At 42.3% G+C, this 25,584-nt stretch overlaps 2 protein-coding genes and 1 non-coding gene across 4 annotated transcripts; 1 reads left to right on the top strand and 2 right to left on the bottom strand.

Moving 5' to 3' along the window:
- The first annotated feature begins 4,919 nt into the window (after window positions 1-4,919).
- LOC141700188 (small nucleolar RNA R71) lies at window positions 4,920-5,026 on the top strand. The gene has a single exon (XR_012566234.1). It is a non-coding gene; the product is annotated as a small nucleolar RNA R71 (small nucleolar RNA).
- An 11,555-nt stretch (window positions 5,027-16,581) lies between these two features.
- On the bottom strand, window positions 16,582-20,065 carry LOC141700183 (uncharacterized). 2 transcript variants are annotated; one of them, XM_074504003.1, is made up of 6 exons: window positions 19,332-20,065; window positions 19,063-19,215; window positions 18,840-18,920; window positions 18,708-18,755; window positions 17,736-18,175; window positions 16,582-17,333 (listed from the first exon to the last, which is right to left on the bottom strand). In XM_074504003.1, exons 1-6 carry the CDS (start codon window positions 19,840-19,842, stop codon window positions 16,722-16,724), a joined length of 1,845 nt encoding a protein of 614 aa, XP_074360104.1. In that variant the 5' UTR covers window positions 19,843-20,065; the 3' UTR covers window positions 16,582-16,721. The 2 variants fall into 2 exon arrangements, with proteins under 2 accessions (XP_074360104.1, XP_074360105.1); XM_074504004.1 differs by having other exon boundaries at window positions 18,708-18,752; window positions 19,332-20,064.
- Window positions 20,066-20,682: 617 nt separating this feature from the next.
- LOC141700187 (E3 ubiquitin-protein ligase WAV3-like) lies at window positions 20,683-24,585 on the bottom strand. Its single transcript, XM_074504012.1, has 3 exons — window positions 24,543-24,585; window positions 24,214-24,393; window positions 20,683-22,808 (listed from the first exon to the last, which is right to left on the bottom strand). Exons 2-3 carry the CDS (start codon window positions 24,391-24,393, stop codon window positions 20,898-20,900), a joined length of 2,091 nt encoding a protein of 696 aa, XP_074360113.1. The 5' UTR covers window positions 24,543-24,585; the 3' UTR covers window positions 20,683-20,897.
- Between the last annotated feature and the right edge of the window lie 999 nt (window positions 24,586-25,584).

Here is a 25,584-nt window from a genome sequence, read left to right as displayed (position 1 = left end):
GCTCAGCAAAGCTGAGCGGGCGCTCAGGGGGTCACTTGAATTTTTTTTTTCAGCCCCGTTTTTCTGATTCTTTTGTGTTTTTGGATAGGCTATTAACTTCTAAGAGTTCCTGTAATAACAAATCATGGGTTGCCTCCCACGCATCGCTTCTTTTTCATCATTAGCTTGATGTTGCGTACCTTTCTTACGTAGTCAACAAAATGGCACTAACCACTTCTCGGTTTGCCATGTCCCCATAGTAGCGCTTCAAACGCTGACCATTAACCTTGAAGGCTTGGTCCGGATCATTCTCAAAAATTTCCACCGCTCCATGTGGAAACACAGTTTTGACAATAAAAGGTCCAGACCACCTCGATTTCAACTTCCCAGCAAAAAGTCGGAGACGAGAGTTGAATAAGAGAACTTGTTGCCCCGACACAAATAACTTAGGATGTAGCTTCCTATCGTGCCACCTCTTCACCTTTTCCTTATACATTTTGTTATTCTCGTACGCTTGAAGTCGAAATTCATCAAGTTCATTAAGCTGAAGCATTCTTTTCTTACCAGCTGCATCTAAATCCAGGTTCAACTTTTTCAATGCCCAGTATGCCTTATGCTCAAGCTCCGCAGGTAAATGACATCCCTTACCGTACACCAACTGAAACGGAGACATACCAAGTGGAGTTTTGTATGCTGTTCTGTAAGCCCAAACAGCTTCATCGAGCTTTAAAGACCAATCCTTCCTTGACGGACAAACAACCTTCTCTAGAATGCGCTTGATCTCTCTGTTAGACACTTCCGCTTGACCATTTGTTTGCGGATGATAGGCAGTAGCAACTCGATGATTCACATTATAACGCTGCATCATAGAAGTGAACTTACGGTTGCAGAAATGCGACCCTTCATCACTTATGATTACCCGAGGTGTTCCAAACCTTGTGAAAATCTGCTTATGAAGAAAATTTAGCACTGCCTTTGCATCATTTGTAGGTAAAGCTTTGACTTCTACCCATTTTGAGACTTAATCGACTGCCAGCAAGATGTACTGATTATTGCAGGACGAGACAAAAGGCCCCATGAAATCGATTCCCCAAACATCAAAGACCTCGACTTCAAGCATTACGTTTAACGGCATCTCATCCTTTCTCGTCAAATTTCCCACTCTTTGACAACGATCACACCTTAAAACAAACTGATGAACATCCTTAAATAAAGTAGGCCAGAAAAAACCTGCTTGCTGAATACGAGCTGCCGTCTTCTCACCACCATAGTGTCCACCATAAACCGTGGAGTGGCAGTCTCGTAATATCCCCTCCGTCTCACAGAACGGGATACATCTCCTGATGATCTGGTCAGCTCCCTGTCTAAACAAATATGGTTCATCCCACATATACCACTTCACCTCATGTAGAAACTTCTTCTTTTGAGCGGAGGTCAAATTAGGAGGCATTATATTGCTGACGAGATAGTTTACAATATCTGCAAACCATGGTTCTTCCTCCTGAACTGTAAACAACTGCTCATCCGAAAAAGATTCATTGATTAATGTCCTATCTTGTGAAGTAGAATCGGGATTCTCCAACCTAGAGAGATGGTCAGCTACTTGATTCTCAGTACCTTTTCGATCCTTGATCTCTAACTCAAATTCCTGAAGTAAGAGCACCCAACGAATGAGTCTCGGCTTCGAATCCTTCTTGGAAACCAAATAGCGAATGGCCGCATGATCAGTGAATACTGTTACTTTAGTACCAAGCAGATAAGATCGAAATTTCTCAAAACCAAAGACTATAGCCAAGAGCTCCTTCTCAGTAGTGGTGTAGTTCATTTGGGCCCCATTTAAGGTCTTACTCGCATAGTAGACCACATGAAAGAGATTATTCTTGCGCTGTCCCAGAACTGTACCTACCGCATAATCACTCGCATCACACATCATCTCAAACGGCTCTGTCCAATCTGGTGCTGTAATAACTGGTGCAGTGATCAAACTCTTCTTGAGAGTCTCGAATGTCGCCAAACATTCATCATCAAATTTGAAAGGCACATCTTTCTCAAGCAAATTGCACAATGGCTTAGATATCTTTGAAGGGTCCTTGATGAATCACCGATAAAAACCCGCATGACCAAGAAAACTACGGATTCCTTTCATAGAAATAGGTGGTGGAAGATTTTCAATGACTCCCACCTTGGCCTTGTCTCCCTCCAGACCCTTGCTAGAGACCTTATGCCCAAGAATAATGCCTTCCCGCACCATAAAATGATATTTCTCCCAATTGAGTACCAAATTAGTTTCCACGCACCTTTTGAGTACGGCGCGAAGATTATTCAAACATTCATCATACGAATGTCCAAAGACGGAGAAGTCGTCCATGAACACCTCGACATTATTTCCAATCATGTCAGAGAATATATCCATCATACATCTCTGAAAAGTGGCCGGGGCGCCACATAACCCAAACGAAACTCTGCGAAAAGCAAACGTGCCAAATTGACAAGTGAAAGTAGTCTTTTCATGATCCTCTGGTGCAATACAAATCTGATTATACCCTGAATAGCCATCCAGAAGACAAAAATACTCATGACCAGCCAACCTGTCAAGCATCTGATCAATGAACGGAAGAGGGAAGTGATCCTTCCTCGAGGCTTTGTTCAACTTTCGATAATCCATGCATACTCTCCATCCTATAACTGTTCGAGTGGGGATGAGCTCATTCTTCTCATTTGCTACCACAGTGATACCTCCTTTCTTAGGTACACATTGTACGGGGCTCACCCACAAACTTTCAGGAATAGGATAAATGATGCCTGCATCAAGCCATTTCATAATTTCTTTCTTCACCACCTCCTTCATGATAGGATTAAGTCTGCGCTGCTGTTCAACAGTCGACTTACTACCTTCCTCTAGCAGAATTTTATGCATACAATATGAAGGACTGATCCCCTTGATGTCTGCTATGGTCTATCCAATAGCCGATTTGAATTCCCTCAAAATCCTTAAGAGCTTGTCTTCCTCACTACCTGAAAGGTCAGATGCAATAATAACAGGTAAAGTAGATGCATCACCTAAAAAAGCATACCTCAAGTGTTCAGGTAATGGCTTGAGCTCCAAGGTAGGTGCTTCCTCTATTGATGGTTTGAGCTTTCCTTCAGCATTCTTGAGGTCAGAAGTACCAAGAGATTCAAATGGCATGTCCAACTTTCGCTTCCAGGGAGAAGCGTTCAGATATTGTAATTGCTCATTGCCATCTTCATCATCGCTGTCAAAATCCCCCACTAAGGCCTTTTCCAATGCATCAGACATTAGCATGCGATCGAGTTCCGAAGTAACCGCAGAATCAATCACATCCACTTTTAAGCACTGCTCATCTTCTGTAGGGAATTTCATTGCCTTGAATATGTTGAAGGTCACATCCTGATCTTGTACCCGCATAGTAAGTTCATCTTTCTGCACATCTATCAAGGTACGACCAGTAGCCAAGAAAGGTCTTCCCAAGATTATGGGAATCTTCTTATCTTCCTCAAAATCCAGAATAACAAAATCTGCAGGAAAGAAGAGCTTATCCACCTTGACTAGTACATCCTCCACTATGCCCCTTGGGTAAGTAATAGAACGATCAGCCAATTGTAGAGACATGTACGTGGGTTTTGGATCAGGCAAATCCAACTTTTTAAAGATCGACAACGGCATCAGATTGATGCTTGCTCCCAAATCACAAAGGCACTTGTCAAAAGTCAACTTGCCAATGGTGCAAGGAATGGTGAAGCTACCTGGATCTTTTAGTTTTGGAGTTAACTTTTGCTGCAGAACAGCGCTGCATTCTTCTGTGAGAGCAACGGTCTCAAGGTCATCCAGTTTCACCTTCCTTGAAAGAATACTCTTCATAAACTTCGCATAACTAGGCATTTGCTCCAGAGCCTCAGCGAAAGGTATATTGATGTGAAGTTTCTTGAACACCTCCAGAAACTTACCGAACTGTCTATCCAGCTTTTGTTGCTGCAATCTCTTAGGAAAAGGTGGTGGAGAATAGAGTTGTTTCTCCCCTGTATTACCCTCAGGCAGAGTGTGTTCAACAGTAGTCTTCCTTGGTTCCACCACTTTCTCTTTTTGCTTAGCTTCTTCATCTCTAATTTCAGTTTCTACTTCTTTTGCCTTTTCAGCATCAACAACTTTTCCAGACCTTAAGGTAATAGCCTTGACTTGCTCTTTAGCTTCCTTCCTACCTGGTACTTCCGTGTCACTGTGAAGAGTGCCAGGTTGACGATTGAGCACTGCATTGGCTAATTTACCGATTTGATTTTCCAAGGTCTTGATAGAAACCGCCTGACTCTTGCATAACAACTTAAGTTCCTCAAAATCAGTACTAGTAGGTGCAGCTGCACTTCCCTGTTGAGGATATGATTGCCTTTGAGCATACTGCTGTGGTTGCTGGAATCCAGGTGGATTAAACTGTTTACCCACACCTTGCTGATATGGTGGCTGAATAGCATTCTGATTATTCCCCCAGCTGAAATTTGGATGATTTCTGTTAGTCAGATGATAGGTAGCTGGCACAGGCTGCTGTTGTCGCTGATAATTATTCACATACTAAACAGATTTGTTGACAAGAGAACACTGATCTGTAGTATGAGAACCTGCACAAAGCTCACAAACCATAGCTATTTGATTAACTCCATATGTAGCCAGAGAATCAACCTTCATTGACAGCGCTTGAAGTTGTGCTGCAATAGCGGTGGCTGCATCGACTTCCAGAATACCTGCTACCTTACCAGGCATCATCCTCTGAGTTGGGTTTTGATGCTCATTTGCGGCCATAGTCTCGATAAGATTATAAGCCTCAGTATAGCTTTTAGCCCATAAGGCACCTCCAGCTGCTGCATCGAGCATGGGCCGAGATTGGGCCCCCAAACCATTATAGAAACCAGTGATCACCATCCAATCGGGCATTCCATGATGTGGACACTTCCTGAACATTTCCTTGTAGCGTTCCCAAGCTTCGCACATAGATTCTGTAGGTTGCTGCGCAAACTGAGTAAGAGCACTCCTCATAGCAGCAGTCTTTGCCATCGGATAAAACTTCACCAGAAACTTTTGCGCAAGATCTTGCCAAGTAGTGATGGACCCAGCTGGTTCAAAATGTAACCAGTCCTTAGCTTTGTCCCTCAGTGAGAATGGGAAAAGCCTCAGCTTGATAGCCTCATCAGTCACGCCATTATACTTAAAAGTGCTGCAGATCTCGATAAAATTCCTTATGTGCATGTTGGGGTCTTCAGTCGCAGCTCCTCCAAAAGAAACAGAATTCTGCACCATCTGAATAGTGCCCGACTTGATTTCAAAGGTGTTAGCTTGAATAGCCGGATGAAGAATGCTTTACTGAATGTCATCAATTTTTGGCCGAGAAAAGTCCATAAGAGCTGGATCAGCCTGAATAATACGATCACCCATGTTTACTGGTTCTTTCCGCTCAGTTCCTGAATCCGAATCTTCAAAATCTATCTTCTCCGGAATATCAAGAACTTCGTCTGTCTCCTCAGCTGTATCTAAAGTCCTCTTGCGAGTACGAGAACGAGTTTGCATAAACGCTCGCTAAAGTACCTGAAACACAACCGGAAATAATAAGTAACTACTACGTCCTAATCACTGAGTCCTAATGACCAATGATGGTAAGTACATAAACTAAACAAATACGCCGAGTCCCCGGCTGCGGCGCCAAAAACTTATTAGGGCGAAAACACGCGCTAATATTCACGCAAGTATACGCGTTCGCAAGTAATATAGAATACTTTCTAGTTCGTTCCCACAGAGACTCAGCCTAATTTATTGTCTAATTAAACTCACCACCAATGTATGATTACTTCTCAATGTTAAGATACTAACACTTAGAATTGTTGACTAAACATTAACTACAATTAACTACTTAATTAATCACTTAATTAACAGTTCAAATTAACAATATTAAAACACTCATGAGATCACAACTTCATTACTACTTCCTTCAATAGTTATTGTTATTACCTTTAGCTTGTGACAGTGATGATATTAATCGAATAATACGCAACTGATAAAAGCCAACTTTCATTGTACTAATACCATTCTACCAAACATCCACAATTAAGATAGAAGTTGAATAGGCATCAATTATGTTGAGTTCCTATATGTCTACAGATATTGACAACACAACGATTTAAGCACAAGTTATTCCTTTTGATTACACAGGGCAAATAAAATTGTTAGAGTTACCCACTAATCATGCACACCGTACATGAACCTATGCTAGCATGACAAGTTCTAAATCTCAAGATCCACCGTCGCTTCACAAGAGATTAACACCCTATCTTATATGTTCGCGACTCACATAAGACGAATACGCACAACCAATACTAGATATCATACAATCATCACACACTAAAGTATTAAAAAATTAACTAAAGAATTCCATAGTAAATCCGTTGCAACCCCATGATCACGATTAGCCCATAATAGCACTCATCGTCATCATGGGTTCATAAGCAATCATGATAAACAAACACACGAAAATAATAACTAAACTAATTATATTAAATCAGAGTACGTCATAAGAGTATATAGGTTCAAAGTAAGAAAACTAGCATCCAACGTTACAACGAAACAAGAATCACAAGAAAATATGCTTCCTCTTCGTTGCTGTGTGCTAAAACGATCTTCCTCCTTATCTCCGTCGCTCTTTGCTTAATACCACGATCCTCTCCTGAGAAAATGTCTCTAAATCTACTTATATAATAGTCCCATAAAACTCAGATTACATAGAAGTGGAAGCCAAACAGAAGTAGAAGTCCTAAAATAAATTGTCTTTTTTCCCGACCCTGCGCGGCCGCTCAGCATAGCTGAGCGGGCGTTCATCTTTCTGCGCGGCCGCTCAGTATTGCTGAGCGGGCGCTCAGGACCCTTCTGGAAAATTCCTGAGTTTGCTCCGTTTCTTCGCCATAATCTGCCCATTTCTTTCCTCTCGCAATGATGAACACATGCCTAGGATTATTCTTGATGATTACTCCTCTGAAATGCAACTAATACCCTGAAATGCATAAACACTAGAAAAACGCATCAAATACACAAAATACTTGATTTCAAGGCACCAATTTAAGCCATTTTAAGATGTTCAAAGTGGTATAAAATGCCACTTATCAGTGACGTCTATGGGATACCCTTCACCCAGCTAGCTCCGAACTCTATTAAGTGGGTTTCCTGGTTTCTGGCCTGTTGCCATGTGAAGAAGTACCTTCCGACTTTTAAGCTTTTTCAATATCTTTTTAAAATCAAAAAGTCCACCTTGCCTCCTCTTTTTGAGTTTACCTTTAATATAGATGGTTGTGGGCTCCCTTCTGATGCCAAAAAGGCTCCCGTCTTCATGTTGAACTCGCTCCGGGGCTGGCACCAGGAATTCATCTTCGTCCGGGGGTGGGACCTGAAGTTTATGCCTTTGTACAAAACTACTTTGAAAAATAGCAGGTTCCCATCCGAGAGGCTTGGTGGAGATGCCTTGACGAAGATGTACGACTTTGTGGTTGCTCTTGGTGCCCAGTGGACCCGGGACACCTTTTTAGATAATCAAACATTGTATAATGTTGGCTGTAAGTGTTTTGCGTTAGTAGTTTTTTCCTTGTATTTTTCCTGTTGTGTATCTCTGTCTTGTTCATTTGAATGACTGTCGTTCCTTGTGCAGGTCCTCCCTTCCTGAACCCCTTCCATTAAGCTATGTCGCAGCAAATTAAGGATTTGGTTTGGAGGTTCAAGAAGATTGGTGGTGCCGTGCAATTGGACTCGGGGAAGAAGGTAGCTGGTGCAGGTAGCGGTTTGCAGACCCGGGATGCTGGTTCCTCGGGCAACAGTGTGAGGTAGAGTGCTCCTGTGATTACCCCGCCTGTTGCCCTGGAGCCTGAGGAGGTTGAGGTGGTTGAGCTGGAGGAGGTGGAGGTCGGGTCTTTAAATCCGCGGAAGAGGAAGGCTGTGGCGGAAGCTGCTGGATGGTCCGGAACCCCACATCGCATGAGGGTTTCGGGTTCGGGTCCTTCGGAAGAAGAGAGCCAAAAGTTGGTGGAGGAGGATGCGCTGAAGAACCTCCTGGCTCGGATGACCCTGGATGATCGCCGGAATGAAATGTTTGATAACTATGCTACCCCGGCTGACTTTGACTGCTATGCCACGGAGGATCTGGATACCTTCCTCGATCATCTTGTCCGGGATGTTTCGGAGGTAAGGTCGTTCCCTTAACATTTCCCTTTTCTATCCTTATGTTGGTACTTAGCCGTTTTGTTTTCAGGCCAATGCTCGGATCAGCGGCTGCTCTACCATTCTCCACAACTTCCGCATAAGGGAGACGGAGACTAAGGCTACGCTGAAAGAGTTGAGTAAGGATAAGGAGAACTTCACCAAGTATCGGGAAGTGAAGGAGAAAGAATCCCGGGAGCATAAGCAAGCCGTTGCTGAGGCGGTGAAGTCTTGGGAGGCTGCGGAGCAGTTGGTGGGATCCCTCCGGGCGGAGGTGGAGAACCTGAAGAAGGAGCTTGCTGCTAGGCCCCCGGCAGAGGAGGTGCTGGAGTCTTTCCGGGGTACCCCTGCCTACTACGAGGAGCTTAACAACAAGATTTTTGAGAAGGTCAATATCTGCTGGGACGTTGCTTCTGCCTATCTTGCTGAGAATCCGGGCGGCGACATGGACGGATTCATAGAGTTATATCTTGCTGAAGAGCTCCGTCGTGAGGAAGCCCGAGCAGCTGAGGCAGGTACTTCCGGGACTCAGCCGCCTCCGCCTTCCGAAGAGGGCCGCGAGAAGACTCCTCCTCCTCCCGAGAACTGAAGAATGAAGACCCAGGCCTTGTGCCTTGTAATTTACTTTTCATAACTTGCAGTTATTTCAGACTTAGCCCTTGTGGCTTTTAGACTTTGTTATTTGGTTTCCGTATTGACTTTGATTTGGATTTGTCTCGGGGCTTGGTTTGCCTCGGGAATTCATGTAAATATATTTCCCTTTCGTATTTGGTTTTGCTTTCTTTTATCAAAATTTTTCTAAGTACCCGCGGTTCGTGTCGCGGTCCCCGGGAAGGGGTTCAAAATTTTAACTGAGAAATTTTCTGAGTGCACATGGTTTGTGTAATGGTCCCCGGGAAGGGGTTTTTTAAAATTTTAACTGAATAAAATTTTCTAAGTACACATGGTTTGTGTAATGGTCCCCGGGAAGGGGTTTTTTAAAGTTTTAATTGAATAAAATTTTCTAAGTACACATGGTTTGTGTAATGGTCCCCGGGAAGGGGTTTTTAAAATTTTAACTGAATAAAATTTTCTAAGTACACATGGTTTGTGTAATGGTCCCCGGAAAGGGGTTTTTAAAATTTTAACTGAATAAAATTTTCTAATTACACATGGTTTGTGTAATGGTCCCTGGGAAGGGGTTTTTAAAATTTTAACTGAATAAAATTTTCTAAGTACACATGGTTTGTGTAATGGTCCCCGGGAAGGGGTTTTTAAAATTTTAACTGAATAAAATTTTCTAAGTACACATGGTTTGTGTAATGGTCCCCGGGAAGGGGTTTTTAAAATTTTAACTGAATAAAATTTTCTAAGTATTATAGCGACAGTGATCGAATGATAGTAGAATGATTTTGGGCTATGGGGCGCTCCAAATCGGTTTTTTCATTTAAATCATTAGGACAACAGTACATTCTGGAAAAATGTTGAAAATTACATCAAGCTGCTATATCCTAGAAATGGAGGAGATGCCGGAATGTGTGGTCTACCTTTATTGGTAGAATTTCCTTAGGCGAGCTCCATGCCAAGTGTTTGGGACTTCGGTCCCCCCGAGGTAGCTTAGCTTGTAAGTTCCTGGCCGGAGTACTTCTTTGACCCTGTAGGGGCCTTCTCAGTTGGGCTGGAGCTTTCCCTGATTAGTTGGGTCTGAGGCCTCTGTGTGTCGGAGTACCAGGTCTCCTTCTTCATATTCCCTGATTATGGCCTTCTTCCCAAAGTGGAGCCTTATCTTTTCTTTGTAGACTTCCATCTTTCTTACTGCTTCGTCTCTTATCTCATCTAGGAGTTCCAGGTTGGTCTTAAGCCCTTCAATATTTGAGATTTTGTTGAAATTGATAACCCTGTGGGAAGGGGATCCGGTTTCGATTGGAATGCGGGCTTCGGTATCGTATGCAAGCTTGAAGGGGGTTTCATTCATTCCCGCTCTGGGGGTGGTTCTGTAGGGCCACAAGACTTTTGGGAGCTCGTCAGGCCAAGTTTTCTTGGATTCTTCTAGTCTCTTTTCCAGACCCCGAAGTATGGTTCTGTTGGTTACTTCGACCTGCCCATTTCCCTGAGGGTGTGCAACCGACGCGCTTTTATGCTTGATTCCGAGCTCTTTTAGGTATGCTTCAAATTCAGACCCGACAAATTGTGGGCCATTGTCAGAGATGAGGACTATAGGGATCCCGAACCTCATGACGATCGCGTCCATGAACTTGATACAATCCTGTTGGTTGATTGTCCTCATGGCTTTAGCTTCTGCCCACTTTGTCATGTAATCAATGGCTACCAGGACGTAGCGGAGGTCGCCTTTTGCCCGGGGGAAAGGGCCCATGATATCTATGCCCCATACAACGAACGGGATAGGAGATAACACTGATGCTGGCAAGCTCGGGCTTTGTCTGGGGATATTGCTGAATTTCTGGCACTGGGGGCACTTGTGGACGTAAGCGACGGAATCGGAGTGTATCGTGGGCCAGTAATACCCTTGCCTGATGATTTTGTAAGCTAGAGTTTTGGCTGCCAGGTGGTCTCCGCAGATGCCTTCATGAACCTCCCGGAGGCAATAGTTGGCCTCCTCAGGATCTACACATTTCAAGGTAGGTACGGAAAAGGTTCTTCTGTATAGCTGACCCTCTTCCAGGAAGAAATGAGCAGCTTTGTGCTTCAAATACCTGGCCTTGTTCTGGTCTTCTGGGAGTGTCCCATCTCTTAAGTAAGCTATATAAGGGGTCATCCAATTGTCTGGGCTCCCGATGCACAGGACCTCAGCTCGCTCTGTGCTGGGTACTTTGAGTTCCTCGAAGTATACCGAACTAACGAGATCAGAGGAATTTTGCATGAGTTTGGACAGCTCGTCTACTTTGAAGTTCTCTTCTCTGTTGATCTGAAATATGGTGATGTCGGGAGTGGCTTCCAAGATGCTTCGTACCATTGCCTGGTACTGTGCCAGTGTTGGATCTTTCGCTATATATTCGCCGGTGGTTTGCTTGACCACGATCTGAGAATCACCGTGGATGGTCATTCTTGAGACGCCGAGAGATTTCGCCAACCTGAGCCCGGCAATGAGTGCTTCATATTCAGCCTGATCATTCGTTGCCTTGAAAGCGAAAGTTATTGCCTGTTGAATGGTGAAGCCCTCCGGGCTAATAAGAATGAGGCCCGTTCCGGACCTTTCGGCCGTGGACGAGCCGTCGACATAGAGCTTCCAGGAATCCGTGCCCGAGTTGGTTCTCTCCGGGGACATCTCTCGGGGTAAAGGTTGAGTACTTTCCGGGAAGGTGCATTTCATCACAAATTCGGCTAAGGCCTGAGCCTTTATTGTCGTGCGCGACACGAATTTGATGTTGAATTGACTTAGTTCAATGGCCCAGTTAACTAACCTTCCAGAGGCATCTGGGTTGTGAATGACCTTCCTGAGCTACTGGTCCGTGACCACTCTGATTTCTCGGCCTTGGAAGTACTGCCTCAGCTTCCTGCTGGAATGTATAAGGGCCAGGGCAAACTTTTCCAAGTTTGGGTACCGAGTCTCGGCATCCTTGAGGACTTGGCTGACATAGTTTCGGGACTGGCTAGTTTCGGGATAAATCTTCGCAGGGCTGCTAGGCATCCTGCCAACTTCTGGATGTCCCTCTGTGTTTGGGGTATCTTCATTTCCATGATGGCGGTGATTTTCTCTGGGTTCGCTTCTATTCCTCTTTCGCTGACCAAGAATCCCAGGAATTTGCCTGAAGGTACCCCGAACGCACATTTCTCCGGGTTCAGCTTCATGTTGTACTTCCTTAGGTTGTCAAAGCACTCCTTGAGGTCTTTTATGTGATCCGGGGTGGCGAGTGACTTGGAGATCATATCGTCTACATAAGATTCCATGTTCCTCCCCAACTGGCTCTTGAAAATTGTGTTCATCATTTTCTGGTAGGTGGCTCCAGCGTTGATGAGTCCGAAGGGCATCATGATAAAGGCGTAGACCGCCCTATGAGTAATGAAGGCCGTTTTGGCGATGTCTTCGGGATTCATGCGAACCTGGTTGTATCCCGAAAAGGCATCCATGAAGCTGAGCATGGTATGGCCCGAAGTCGCGTCAATCAGCTGGTCAATATTTGGGAGGGGATAGGAGTCTTTAGGGCACGCAGCATTGAGGCTCGTGTAGTCGACACACATTCTCCACTTTCCGTTTGGCTTCTTGACTAACACCACGTTGGCGAGCCAGTCGGGATATTTGATCTCGCAGATGATGTCGGCCCTAAGCAGTTTTTCTATCTCCACGTCTATTGCTTGCTGTCGTTCGGGAGCAAAATTTCTCCTTTTTTATTTGATAGGTTTTTTCTTTGGGTCTACGTCCAGGCTGTGTATTGCCACCGACTGATCGATCCTGGGCATATCCTCTGGAATCCATGCGAATACATCCGCATATTCTTTTAACAATGAGATGAGCTCTCCCTGAAAGGATGTCTCCAGGCCTTTTCCAATTTTCAACTTCCGGGTGGGGTTCCCGGGGTCCAGTTCTATCTCTAACGTCTGGGCGGCAGGCTCTACCTTGCTTTTCTCTCTGACTTCCACAAATTTCTGTATCCGGGCGTCGGCGTTGGTTTCGCTGTATCCCGAGTTCTCTATCATGTTGACATCCAGCTTTAGCCTTTTGTTGAAGTGTTCGCGATGTTTCTTGCGGCTTTGGCCTTTGGGTAAGGCCATTGCCTTCTTTCTATTTTCTGGGTCAGTTTCAGCCATGATCAGCGCCTGTCCATAGCATCTCCCCGAAGTGCCCCGGTCCCCCTTGAGTTCCCCAATGCCTCCCGGGGTGGGAAACTTCAGCTTTAGGTGAATTGTAGACGGGATGGCCCGGAGCTTGGTGATGGTAGGTCTTCCCAGGATCATGTTGTAAGAGGATGCAGCGCTTATCACGTAGAACTTTATGACATGAGATACCTGTCGGGGAGCGGTGCCAAAGACCATGGGGAGGTATATTACCCCACGGATCGGGATCATATTGTTCCAGAACTCGTAGAGAGGATCTTCGAGGCATGGATCCATGCGGAGGTGTCCCAACTTCATCCTGTTAAGGGTGTGTTCGAAAACAATGTTAGCTGAAGAACCATTATCAACTAAAATTCTTTGTACCTCATTGTCGGCGATGTCAAGGGTTACGACCAGGGCTAGGTTGTGTTCGGGGTCCAGGCCTTCATAATCTGCATTGGAGAAATATATGTGCTCATCTCCTGCCGTATGTATCATCAAGACATCGTTGTCCTCATCTGGACTTCGGGGAGGGGAGGAGGTCCCCCCAAAGATCATGTTGACCACATGTTTTCCCCCACCGGAGGGTTTATCTCTGTCATCAAGCCTTCTCTGTAGGTACTGGTTCATGTTGTCTTTCTTTATCTGATCTTCAATGAACATTTTGAAAGAGAAGCAGTTCTCCGTGGTGTGGCCATGATCTTCGTGGTACCCACAATGCTTGTCCCGGGCCCTGTTCCCGGGGGGTGCCAACAGCGGCTTCGGGGGGTAATAGAAGGGCTTCCCTTTGACCTCTCTCAAGATGTCGGCCCGGGGCCTATTGAGCGGAGTCCACACGGGCTCTGGCTTTGGTTCTCTTTTAGGCTTGGGCTTCTTTTCATTTTTCTGGTGTCTGGAGTAGTCATCCCGGGGTGGGGTCCCCCTGGATTGCTGAACATAATTGGTCTATCTATCTGTCCTGTGCCTCTTTTCTTTCCCGTAGGGGCGGCGGTGTTCCGGGGACTCGTCATCATCCCGGATCCTCCTGTTCATCTTCATTGAGGTGAGGAAGTCATTTTCTTTGATAAACTTGGACGCCATTGCATAGGCTGAAGCAAGGCTTTGGGGTTCCCTATGGATTAGGTCCTTCACGTAGCCTTCACATGAAACTGGGTGGAGATTTCGCCGGAAAATATTCACGGCTTCCTTTTCTTCAAGGTTGGAGAGATGGTTGACTGATTCTTGAAATCTTTTGATAAACTCTGGGAAAGTTTCTCTGCTTCTCTGTTGTATGGTTTCCAAGTGGCACATCTGGAGCTCATTCATGTGGTTCGCCCTGAACCTCTTGAGAAATATCTCCCGGAAGTCCTTCCAGGAGTCGATACTCCGGGAGGAGATTCGACTGAACCATTTTTGTGCTCCGCCCTTCAGCGTTGAGGCGAAGAAACGACATTTGGTGAGGTCACTATAGTCGTATATGTTCGAGATCTGTTCAAAGTAGTTGAGATGTTCTTCAGGGTCGGCAAGTCCATCAAAAGAGTCGAAGTTGAAGTGCTTGAGCGCTGATTCCCTGGGGGTGGATTCCAGCTTTCTGGTGAAGGGCGTGGCCGCCGCCCCGACTTCCACATCTCCTTCCACTATTCTTTTAAGGTCCCGGAGAACTCGGGCCATTTGCTCCTGCTTGGATTCCTTTTCAGGTTCTGAATCCGAGGAGACATGGATCCGGCGTGCCCTTTTCTTCATTTTGGCTTCTTCCTCTTGCACTCTTTTTTCGATGTTGGCTTTGGCCTTAGCCTCTTCCTCCTTTCGAATACGGTCCCGGAGCGTGGCCCTCTTGATCTCGTCTCCTGCGTCCTCTGACGGCCTCTTAGTTTTGCCGATTCGGTCCAAGACTGAGCCCCGAGATTCTTCTGAATTCTCTTCCTGGTCTTCAGAGTGGGTCTCAGGGGCTTTGTTCTTTTCTTTTCACAGGTCCATAGCCGCTTGAATCTGCTCCGGGGTCATATTTCCCCAGGGGTTTGTAGAGGTTTCTGCATACTTGTGGGCTGATTTCTCTATGGTTAATCTCTGGTCTCCGGGCTTAAGCTGAGACGAAGCACGAGCTGTGGGGGGCTCTTCATCTATATCTTCCATCTCGCCGTCCCTGGGCGGGGCGACCGTGGGCTGAATGGTTCCGGAGACCGAGGTCTTGCTCTTGCGTGTGGTCATTATTCTCAGGACACAGTAAGGGCGATGGTGCTAGGATGTGTGATCGTTCTGGAGAAAGAATAAGGAGAGTGAGCTGTAAAGAGAGAGAGGGTTTTCGTTCTTACCAGGGAGGGTTTCTTTGGTTTTGTAGCTGTGCAACGTAGCTGGAGTTGACACCACGTCACCGGAGGTTCGCCCCTCCTTCTAGCGCCAATGATAACTCGGTTTCTTCCCAGGTCTTCTCCTTTCTCTCACGTGCTGGGACCCGGCCTCCGCATCGGTTTGGGTGCGGTTAACCTGCTAGGTAGGGGTCTCTGCAAAACAGAACCGGAGGGGGGGGTTGTATCCCGCGGCAACTCCGGTGTGAGAATAAGAAATGGGCTTTCTTGAAGAAGAAGAAGAAGAGGGAAGAAGGAGCTATTCAAAAATATGTGAGGGTGTGTGTATGTGAGTATAGCAGTCAAATATTTTTCAACCCCTAAAACCCTCTTTTTGGGGTCTTTTATAGGTCCCAAGATTTAGGGTTTTTGGGGTTTGTACCTCTTCATCCTGGCCTTTGATCATTCTTGGTTGGTGACAGGTTGGACGGTCCAGATGAGCTGTGTGGTCAGGTGTCCTTTCTCCATCAGAGCTGTCTTGGGATGATTACCCATGGATGGCTAAGATGCAATTGTTCCATTTTGGGTAACACGAGACAATTGACTCTTTTGTCCTGTGCCACGTGGCACCGGGGACCACTTCGGCTTGGACCTGGGATGACATCTATTTTGGGCCCCTGTTCTTCTATCTGGGCCTGATTATTTCTGGCCCATCAGAGAGCATGACCTGCATAAAAACACTCACATTTACCCAAGAATGGACGTGGAGGTGCTTTTGATGAATGTGATGCTCAAGCATTTGTTGTGGCCCTGTTAAAGTTGTCAAAAGATGAGACACACATAGAAAGTTTTGCAATTTGAGCAGGGAAAATATGCAGTAGCAAAATTTAAATTAGTATTTTTAACTATAAATATTGCTTTTTGTTGGTCTATGAAATTTGTAAGGTGTTCAAAAGATCAATCTTAGTGTTAAATTGGTTACGGTGGGTTTTACTCGTCCGAGGAGCCAGTGCCCCTCAATCCGAAACGGGGTCAAAACTTGCATAAGAGAGCTGATACTGCTCTTGAGACGTCAAGGGGTGGATTTGAGCTTTACAAGATTATTGATGCCATTCAGCATTGGGGCTTCAATCAGGTATTTATCACTTATCACTTTACTTTTTCTGTGTTTTGCTAAAAATGGTTTTACTACTTATATACTACTTAAGTTGGTTCTCATTAGCCATGCAATTCACACATTGCATCTTGTGCTCAATAGCCATGCTCAATCCTTCTCTACAGCAACTAGCTCAGCTGCACTTACAGTTAGATTTTGCTTGCATAAAAAGGAATTCAGTACATGCCATCTTACTTATAATTTATAGCCTCCACACTCTATATTCTTACTCGTATATTTTTACAACAAAGCAAATTAAATCATTGTTAACTGAAAACAACTAGTACAAATTATTTTCTTACCTTACTATGAGGAGAAGTAATTTATAAATCTAATGAAGCAACAAATTGTTTTGCTTGTAGAAAATGCCTCTTCCATATGTGGAGCTAACCAGTTCCACAAGCAGCGGATATTGCAGCAACAGAAACAATGTTACTGGAACGCTAGCCAGTAAAATAACCGGAGCAGCAATCCACTGTATTTTATCATGTAACACAAGTGAGAGTGTTGCACTGAATGCAACCATTGTAGCTGCTAGTGATACAAACAATGAGATTAGTCCGAGTGTCAATCTCTTTGGTAAAGCGTACAAAAAATCATCTTCTGCAAAACGCGAACTAAGTACAGATAAGAACATCAAAACGGAGGTTGATGAGGAAAATAAGGCCACTGCATCTGATATGGCAAAGAGCATAAAGATTGGATCGTTTAAGAACAGTGACTTCCCATCGTTGTTGTTTCCTCCTGGTGCTGTAAATATGGCTGCAAATGCCATGGTAACAATAAGAGCAGCTACAACTGTGGCTGAAGATGATGTGTCCTTCATCCATTGTTGTGCTTCATTTAGTAGCTCCTTGTGTTCCCTAGTGAATACCATTCTTGGCGTTTTGTTTTCATTGTTCAAGGCTTCTTTGTAAGAAGGTTGCACAAACTTTTCAACTTCCTGCACCAAGATATGATCATATATAAGAATGCCCAGGTATTCATGACAATGTCACCCGCATGGAACTAATCAAGCAGTTGAGGAAACTTTCAAGCTGTAATCAAGGATACTTTTAACTCAAAGTACACAACCTAAATAAGCACCATATAAAAAAAAATCAAAAGATGACCCTTTAGCACCTTAACCAGACCCGACCTTGTAGACTGTAGTACTTGGACACACACAAAATTGTAGTACCAGTTTAAGTGCCTTAAAAAATAGAATCAATTAGCACAACAAAAATAAAGAAACAGAGAGACCTTATCCTTAAAAGCAGATTCATGTGCGTCTGGTTGAAACTTTAACCTATATAAAACTAAAAAAATCTCTACCAGTTTGAGAAAGGGATTGTATGAGTATGACCTTGAACCACTGAAGCTCGCGTTGCATTTGCAAAGCTGCACCAGTGACCGTATTGAGGCGATGCTGAGGCGCTAATCTGGCTGCCAAATGCAATGCAGTATCATCATTGGCGTACTCTTTCCAGGCTATAGCTGTGTAGACCTTATGCCCTGACATTTGATATACAAGGTTGTACACTTTCTCCTGCCTTTGCCTTATTGCAACTAGCACCAAGAAGAATTCTCCCATTTTGTACCAGAGGAGGCCTGGATATTGATGAATGCACTCTTCTATGAGCTCATAAATTCCATGTGTTACTGCTGTCCGTAGTGTTGTTCCCAATACATCCCAGGCTATGGCATGGTCACCCTTCTTTATAACAGTTGAGCACATATTTTTTACAAGTTCTTCTGTCAGTATGTGCATTACTTTGCTGTCATGCATATGCTTGATATGCGGTGCTGCAGTAATTTCATGTTATGTATTAATCAAAAGCTGTTCAACTATTAGGTTTGGTTTTGGATTATAATGTCGCAATGATTTACCATTTGCTGTTAGTAATCGTGTTTAATATATATTAGAATAATTTCATAAACTAAATTTATCACTTTATAGCAAAGAGCCAAAGACAGAACAAGGGGGACTAACTAGGCTACAACCATGGCTGATCTCATTATTAATAAAGAAAGTATCCTCAAACCCCGGCCTTAAGTTAAAAACCAATAAAAATATATATTGGAATTTTTTTTTCAACTCTGGTTATTCCCTAATCCTGATTCTGGTACTGTATTATAGTTGTAGACTACTTATTTAACCTGTTTTAGAGATCATTTCAAATTATCACAATGAAAAGATAAGAGCACAACTAGTCAGATGTTTAGGAAGGAGATCTTTGTGAAAACATAGCTATTATAAGTTTTGCTCATAGACACATAATAATTTGACCTCAAAATTTCTGGCACAGATTGACAGGTTTAGAGCTTACTTTCATACCTAAGTATTGAAGTAAACTCCAAAAGGAAACATGCAAACCGCAGCCTGCTAAGAATGAATAAATTGCAATAGTTAGTATACAGAAAGTGTAGCTCAAAATTCACATGAATGAAGTATACAGTCTACGTTTACCTTTACTTCGGTTGTGAGTTGTTATCTGTGAAACTCTTATAATAGGGGACTCCAATGCCTTCTCTCGGTTAACAGGAATCCCTTATCAAACCAGACGAATTGATATAGGATTAGTTAAAATATTTAGAAAACATACATAAAAAACAAAACTGAATGTACATTAATACCAATGAAGTTTAAGTACTTAAATATGTGAATATGTTAACTGGACAACAGGACTCACATGGATAGATGATTCGTTGCCAAAATCGGATTCTCCTTCCACTTCGAAAAGCATTAGGTTTTGCAGCTAGTATTTCTAAGCCTGTCTGTGATTTGGTATTATTTCTCTCTGTCACCAGGTGCGGGTACTCTTTAACCAAATACAGAGCCACATCTGCCCAAGATCCATCACACAGAGTACATATTAACAGACATATTAGCATCACACAGATAGAAAGAGTCATTAAGAGTATAATGCTTGCAATTATAGTCATTACTATAGTGACTTACCATAGTAATCAGCTATGATTGAAAGAGTAAGAAGATCAGCACCATCGTGTCCCCGATAAGGACTAGTTCCTTCCTCTCCAACTACATCTTTTGTCACCTCCAGCAAATAACAGAGTGTCTCTTTATGACCATACCGGGCTGCCAACTTCAAGGGGGTGTGGCCATTTGGTTTAGCAATCTGAGCCAATTCCGGGTATTTGTTGACCAACAGTCTTGCAGCTTGCGTATTCCCTACCATAGCAGCATAGTGCAGCACATTATTCCCATAACAGTTAGCAGTCAGCAGCATCTCTGGATCTACGTCCATAATCAGCTCCACTAATTCTTTCACAAATCTGTGAGAACTATTAGTTCCCACAGCTACGTGCAGAGCAGTATCCGACTCGTACGTGATGGGTGCATTGAAGTTTTTCTTTTCATCTTTAAAGAAGCGCTCTGCAGTTTCCCAGTCGCCTGCAATTGCTGCTTTATAGATTGGAAGACACTTAAATATGTGGTCATAATTTGCCATGTAGAGAGCCCGAGATTAAGAGGTGAATTATGTGTTAAGACTTGTGAGAATGGAGTGATCTTGATTCTTGATAATAACATCTGGCGTCATATATAGATCAACAAAGAACTGTGTACTTTTAAGGCAATCAAGCAAATAAACAACTCATAACCATATATTTTTTCTTTTTTTAGTGGCTACTTCTTAAGTATACAGGATAGAGTGATCCATGTGTTTCATGAATTGACAATTAAAAAGAAGAAGAAAAGCAGGGAGGGAGCACAAATATTGGAGTACTGATTCTTTGCTTATTAGCGCAAACAAATGCTGGTTCTGTTGTCTTTTTTTTCTAGATTTATTGCAGAAAGACGACACAAGGAATCTGACATTTAAATGTGGACTCAGCTGTATTCTTAGAGTACTCTGATTATTTCGATTAATCTTTTGATAAATTGATAAAGCGTGCGATGTTTTTAATTTAATTGCATGAACAAGGTTTTCCTACAGTACTTGTAAATTCTCTGTTAATTTGGGTTAGTTTTAGTCATTTGTCTGGGTATAATTCATGTTCTTCGTTTTGTTAGTTGCTTGTTCAACTGTCTACGATTGATGATCGGCTAAAAACGTCGTTTCTTAATATGTTCGAGTGTTAAAAATTGACCTAGGTCTCTGCGTTCAGCTTGGTAGAAAGTATGATCTTAACTCATAGTCATAGGCCATCTTCTAAGAAAATCTTTGTCCGTGCATAGTTGCATTGTCTAGAATCAGACTGCAAACTTGGTGTTCAAGTTATAGAGTCCCGTGCATATCACTATTTACTTCATATACTAACAGAATGCAGAAATGAAAGTAACATAAATCTGGTAAAGAAGTAGTAGAATCAGAAATTCAGAATGCAGGTAACCTTGTAAAGTCGCAGAGTAAGTTACCAACTTGTACATCATAAAGACGACAGTGACACAAAAATGTGCTTCTTATACCCTCCAATTTACATCCAAACCGATATCAAACAAAAAATATAGGTATATCACACAATTAAGTTTGATTTACAGCGTGTGAATAGCTTAGGACAGACATCACCTTGGCTTTGGTCGAACAAGCCTGTGAGCTGATGGACTACTCAACAACGCAGCCTGAGAACGACTAAGCATCTCGGTCATTGACTGGGTTTGATAGGATTGAACAAGACTTGAACCTTCTGTAGAATCACCTCTTGCAGTTGCTCTCTGCCACGAGTGTGAACTCATTCCAGATAACATATATGCCCTTCCGGATGACTCGTAAATATGTCTGCTTGACAACCTCTCTTGCATCTCCCTGAGCTCAGCGTCCAGTGCAATACATAGACGATCGTGAGCTTTGGCTGAAACAGTTTGTGACAACATTGTGCGACAATTTTCAAGGATCGAAATTGCAGATGCTAGGCCTCCCTGTTCTGCCACAGCACGAGCTTCTGCCATCGCCTCAGCTGCGTGCAGCCTATTCCTTTGTCTGTCTACTTCTACCAACACCGTCTCTTGTCCAGCTACTTCAGGTCTCCCAATTCTTAATTCTTCACTGTCAAGTGTTACTGTGTCCTTTGTTAGTGGATTGACATAAACAGATCTGACTTTTAAAAGAGATGTTTCTTTGTTCAAAGTTTCTGCAGGCACATTCACTGTAACAAGAAAATCCCTTTCTTCATCCGCATACATATCACCAACTTCGACAAAACCAGTTTTTCCATCGGGTACCACGTGATTTGGATAGCTGCCTGATTTTATAGATCCAAGACGAATCTGAGGGTGAACACTATCAATAGTCACATATAGTTCCTTAACAACAACGCTCAAAAGTCCCCCTATACATTGTGCAAAGGCATCCTGAATCACACCTTCACTTTCAATGAAAGAAAAGGTCCCTCCTGAACTCTCGGAGATAGAGTGCATTAATAGAGCATCATGATCCATACCAAACCCAAATGCATGTACTGGAATTTTGAAGCCAGAACTTTCCTTCCTGTGCATGGATGTAGGAAGCAGCAGTTTATAATTGGATTCATTTTGGCTGCCACCGGAACTATTCATGGTATATGTATCCTGTCCATCTGAAAGGAGTATAATATTTGCAACTGGGTTTTTTTCCCTTCTATCTTCCATCACCTTAGCACCCTTTCTTAAGCCTTCAGCAATATTCGTTCCACCATTTGCAACTAGAGAATTAATTGCTTGCAGTGCCTGCTGCCGTCCTGTCTCAGACATACGACTAAGGGGGAAAAGGCGTCGGGCTGTTGATGAGAAGGCTATGACTGCCAACCGATCGTTTGGGCCCAGGTTCTGTATCACGAACCCCATGGCCCTCTTTAGCAATGCAAGTTTAGTTCCTGCCATGCTGCCACTGATGTCAAGCACAGTGACCAGGTCTACAGAAGCACGAGGAGTTTGAGGAATCGGAGACACGTTAGACTGGTCAATACTATGATTGTGACCTGAAAATGAAGCAGGGGCCTTGACGTGGATCAGGACAGTGAAGTTATCATAAGCATTGAACTGTGGGACTGCCGGAACTTCTGGGTAAGTTTTGACCGTTATGGTTGTGCAGGATTCCACATCTACAGGAGTTTTAACTGTTGAAATTTCCTCAGCTTTTTCTGTTTTATGATCCAAGGATTCGTCGTCATTAAAGACAGCAGGATCAGGAGACTGAAATAGTTGTGCAACAGGTCGATTAGAAATAGGGCGAGGAGGCAATTGACGCGCAACTGCCATTAGACCATTGTTGTGGGACAAATCCACAGGATTGATTCTAGACCTTCCAGGAAGAGGTTCCAGGGTAGTAGCTTGCCAGGGAATTTCTTTCCACTTTGCTCTGCAAACTGGGCAAATTTGATTTCCATGCCTAACATTTGATGAAATGCAATGGAAATGGAAGGAATGTGAACACTCTGCAGTGAAAATAGCATTGCCGTCCCCACGTTTCATGGTAGCCAAACATATGGAGCATGTTTTCTGAAAGTACAAAATATAATTCTTAGGAGAAGATATGTGGAACATTGATTCACATAAGATATCCAACTTAATAACACAAAAAATCAGTGTGCAAAAATGATGCATCCATGTCAGAATAAATTCAGATTCAGGTGCAGCATTGAAACATATTGTAAAGAATTTACAGCACGAGAACATAGTGTGTCGATTATAATTCACAACTTGACACTTATTTCTCATCATGTCATATGATTCTTATCATTTGATAAAATCATCTGAAAAGATTAGTCAGAAGTAAGTAATGCTCATGAATATGGTTAAATACCAAGTTTTATAAATGGCCATAAGAAATATAGAACACGATCCGAAGAGCATAATGGATACCCCTCTTGAGTAGAGACATAGGTGCGTGAGTATATAAATTTTAGATTTTTATTAATAAAGATATAACAGAAGCACATTCATCCTCAAAGAAGGCACAAACAGTCCACAGATGAGATCACACCAATACTACTTTTCTCTAAAAGGGAACCAAGATAAGGAAAGGATAGTAACAAACTGTAGGCCTCCTTTGACCAACTATTTCCACAGAAGTGACAAAAGCTTGTCATTGTAAGCATAAAAGCTATGGTAAAAAAAGGTTTTTCCTTATGATAATGTTTTAATAAGAAGAAAAAATATACTGCTAACAAGAAATTTAATGGATTGGGACGAGCTCAACAAATAAGAACAAATTGCAGATTTGTCCTATAAAAAATTAAAGCATTAAATCAAATTTACTATAATAAACTTAGCATCAAAATTCTAAACAGTGCTGTCATGTTTCTCTACAAACCATTCAATCATCGCAAAATTACAAATTTTAGTCAAAGTACTACAAATCACTTGTTTGTATTCTGTGGGCTAAAATCTAAATTAGTTGGTATTTTAATCAACACTTGCATGCATATACATTAAATATAGCTCTATATTAATGCACAAAAACCGCATGAATAAAGAAGTCATCAAAAGCTGCAACAGTTGGCAGACATTGTACCAGTTTCAGTATACTCTTGAAGAAATATATATACATGTTAAAATCTCTTTAAATTAATAGAATCGTAATCGAGAAAAAAATATTATTATGACGAGTTTATTTTTTAATTGAGAATATAAATATAACATGTACATTATGTTGAAATCGGAAAAAAATATTATGTTAAAAAGTTTATTATTTTACCAATTATTATTTGTAGGTAAGCTGTAGCAAGATTGGCGGTGATACTAAAATACATATAGCTATCGATTATGTATCATATCTTAAATTTTCAAAAAACAACAAGTAATTAATGGAAAGGCCTAAAAAACTCAAAATTTTCTAATCTTGGTATACACAGAGAAATAGATGGCAGTAAAAATAACAAGTTGTTTAGAAAAAATCACAGACCTTTGATGATCTACTAAAGCTTTTAGACAATCTTGCAGAACCTAAAGCCCATTTGTTGTGAGAAGAAAGCAGAGCATCCTCTGTTGATTTCTCAGGCATGTCATCATTAGTCTCTGGAGGGATATAAGCACAGAGATTCATGCCAAGTGCAAGCTTTGCTTTTCTCCATTTGCTACTCATCTTCACCAACAAAAACAAGAAACTAGTTTAACTAAGTTGTGTTGTGCACGTAAACAGAGTAAGTTGGTTCTTGGAGGAAGTAGAGAGAAGGATAGAGAGAGAGAGAGAGAGAGAGAGAGAGAGAGAGAGAGATTTTGTGTGTGTTTGACCTTGTAGGATGGGAAGTTGAGAATGGAAAGCTGTACAATGTAATGAAAGAGAACATAGATATGTAACCCCAACATGGAAATCTCTATATATAATCTATTTATTTTAATAAACAAATATGATTTGAACAGCTGTTTTTTCTGTTGACAGTGTCGTATTCTGCCGTATCAATCTAAAGATAATTACTTTTTCTATATATGGTTATAGAAATTGACGAATTTTTCAAAAATTGTTCATAAATTACGTAAAAAACGGTCAAAATTATTTATCTGATTTGACCAATTTTCGATAAATTATAAATCAGTATATCAACCGAATATTTATAATTTCCAAAATCTGTAGGGGTGAAAAACCAAAATAACCATTTTTAAATAATAATCACCCAAAATACCCACCAGAATTTTAAGCTGTCCAAAATACCCACCATATACTCCATTTTCAGTGGAGTATCCGGTGGATACTCCAGTGACATGGGAGTATCAGGATGATACTCCTTTGTCAGTGGAGTATCCACCCATATACTCCTTTGTCAATGGAGTATCCACCCATATACTCCTTTGTCAGTGGAGTATCATCTAAAATTTTAAATTTTAAATTTTATTTTTTAAAAATATTTTATTAAAAAAATTAAAAGTGATACTCCACTGGGAAAGGAGTATCAAGACTGATACTCCACTGGTAAAGGAGTATCCGGACTGATACTCCACTGACAGAGGAGTATCTGCCATGATACTCTACTGATAAAGGAGTATCATCCTGATACTCCATTGAAATTGGCGTATTATCCTGATACTCCAGTATCGGTGGAGTATCTAGTGGGTATTTTGGGCACCTTTTTCCAGAATGGGTATTTTGGGCAAAAGGACATCTAAAAAGAGGTATTTTGGTCATTTTTTCAATCTGTAATCATGTTTGTAAATTGTAATATCAATATCAAATTGAATTTTAATTTAATTTAAGTTTTAATTAAATATAAGAAATAAAATTAAATGTCAAATGTAACTATTTTTACGTCAATGAGACAGAAATAGTACTTTATAATAG

The sequence above is a fragment of the Apium graveolens genome, unplaced genomic scaffold, assembly GCF_009905375.1.
Source record: "Apium graveolens cultivar Ventura unplaced genomic scaffold, ASM990537v1 ctg1886, whole genome shotgun sequence".
Lineage (NCBI taxonomy): Eukaryota > Viridiplantae > Streptophyta > Magnoliopsida > Apiales > Apiaceae > Apium > Apium graveolens.
Note: the sequence above shows the minus strand (reverse complement) of the source record. Positions and strands in the feature narration are given on the sequence as shown.

Excerpts from the sequence above, each read along its gene's own strand:
- LOC141700183 (XM_074504003.1), bottom strand. The coding sequence starts at position 19,842 with ATGGCAAATTATGACCACATATTTAAGTGTCTTCCAATCTATAAAGCA. Across the intron at positions 18,756-18,839 it reads AACTCACAACCGAAGTAAAG|CAGGCTGCGGTTTGCATGTT; the intron begins GTAAACGTAGAC and ends ATTCATTCTTAG. Across the intron at positions 18,176-18,707 it reads GAGTTTACTTCAATACTTAG|CACCGCATATCAAGCATATG; the intron begins GTATGAAAGTAA and ends AAATTACTGCAG.
- LOC141700187 (XM_074504012.1), bottom strand. The coding sequence starts at position 24,393 with ATGAGTAGCAAATGGAGAAAAGCAAAGCTTGCACTTGGCATGAATCTC. Across the intron at positions 22,809-24,213 it reads GCTTTAGTAGATCATCAAAG|AAAACATGCTCCATATGTTT; the intron begins GTCTGTGATTTT and ends TTGTACTTTCAG.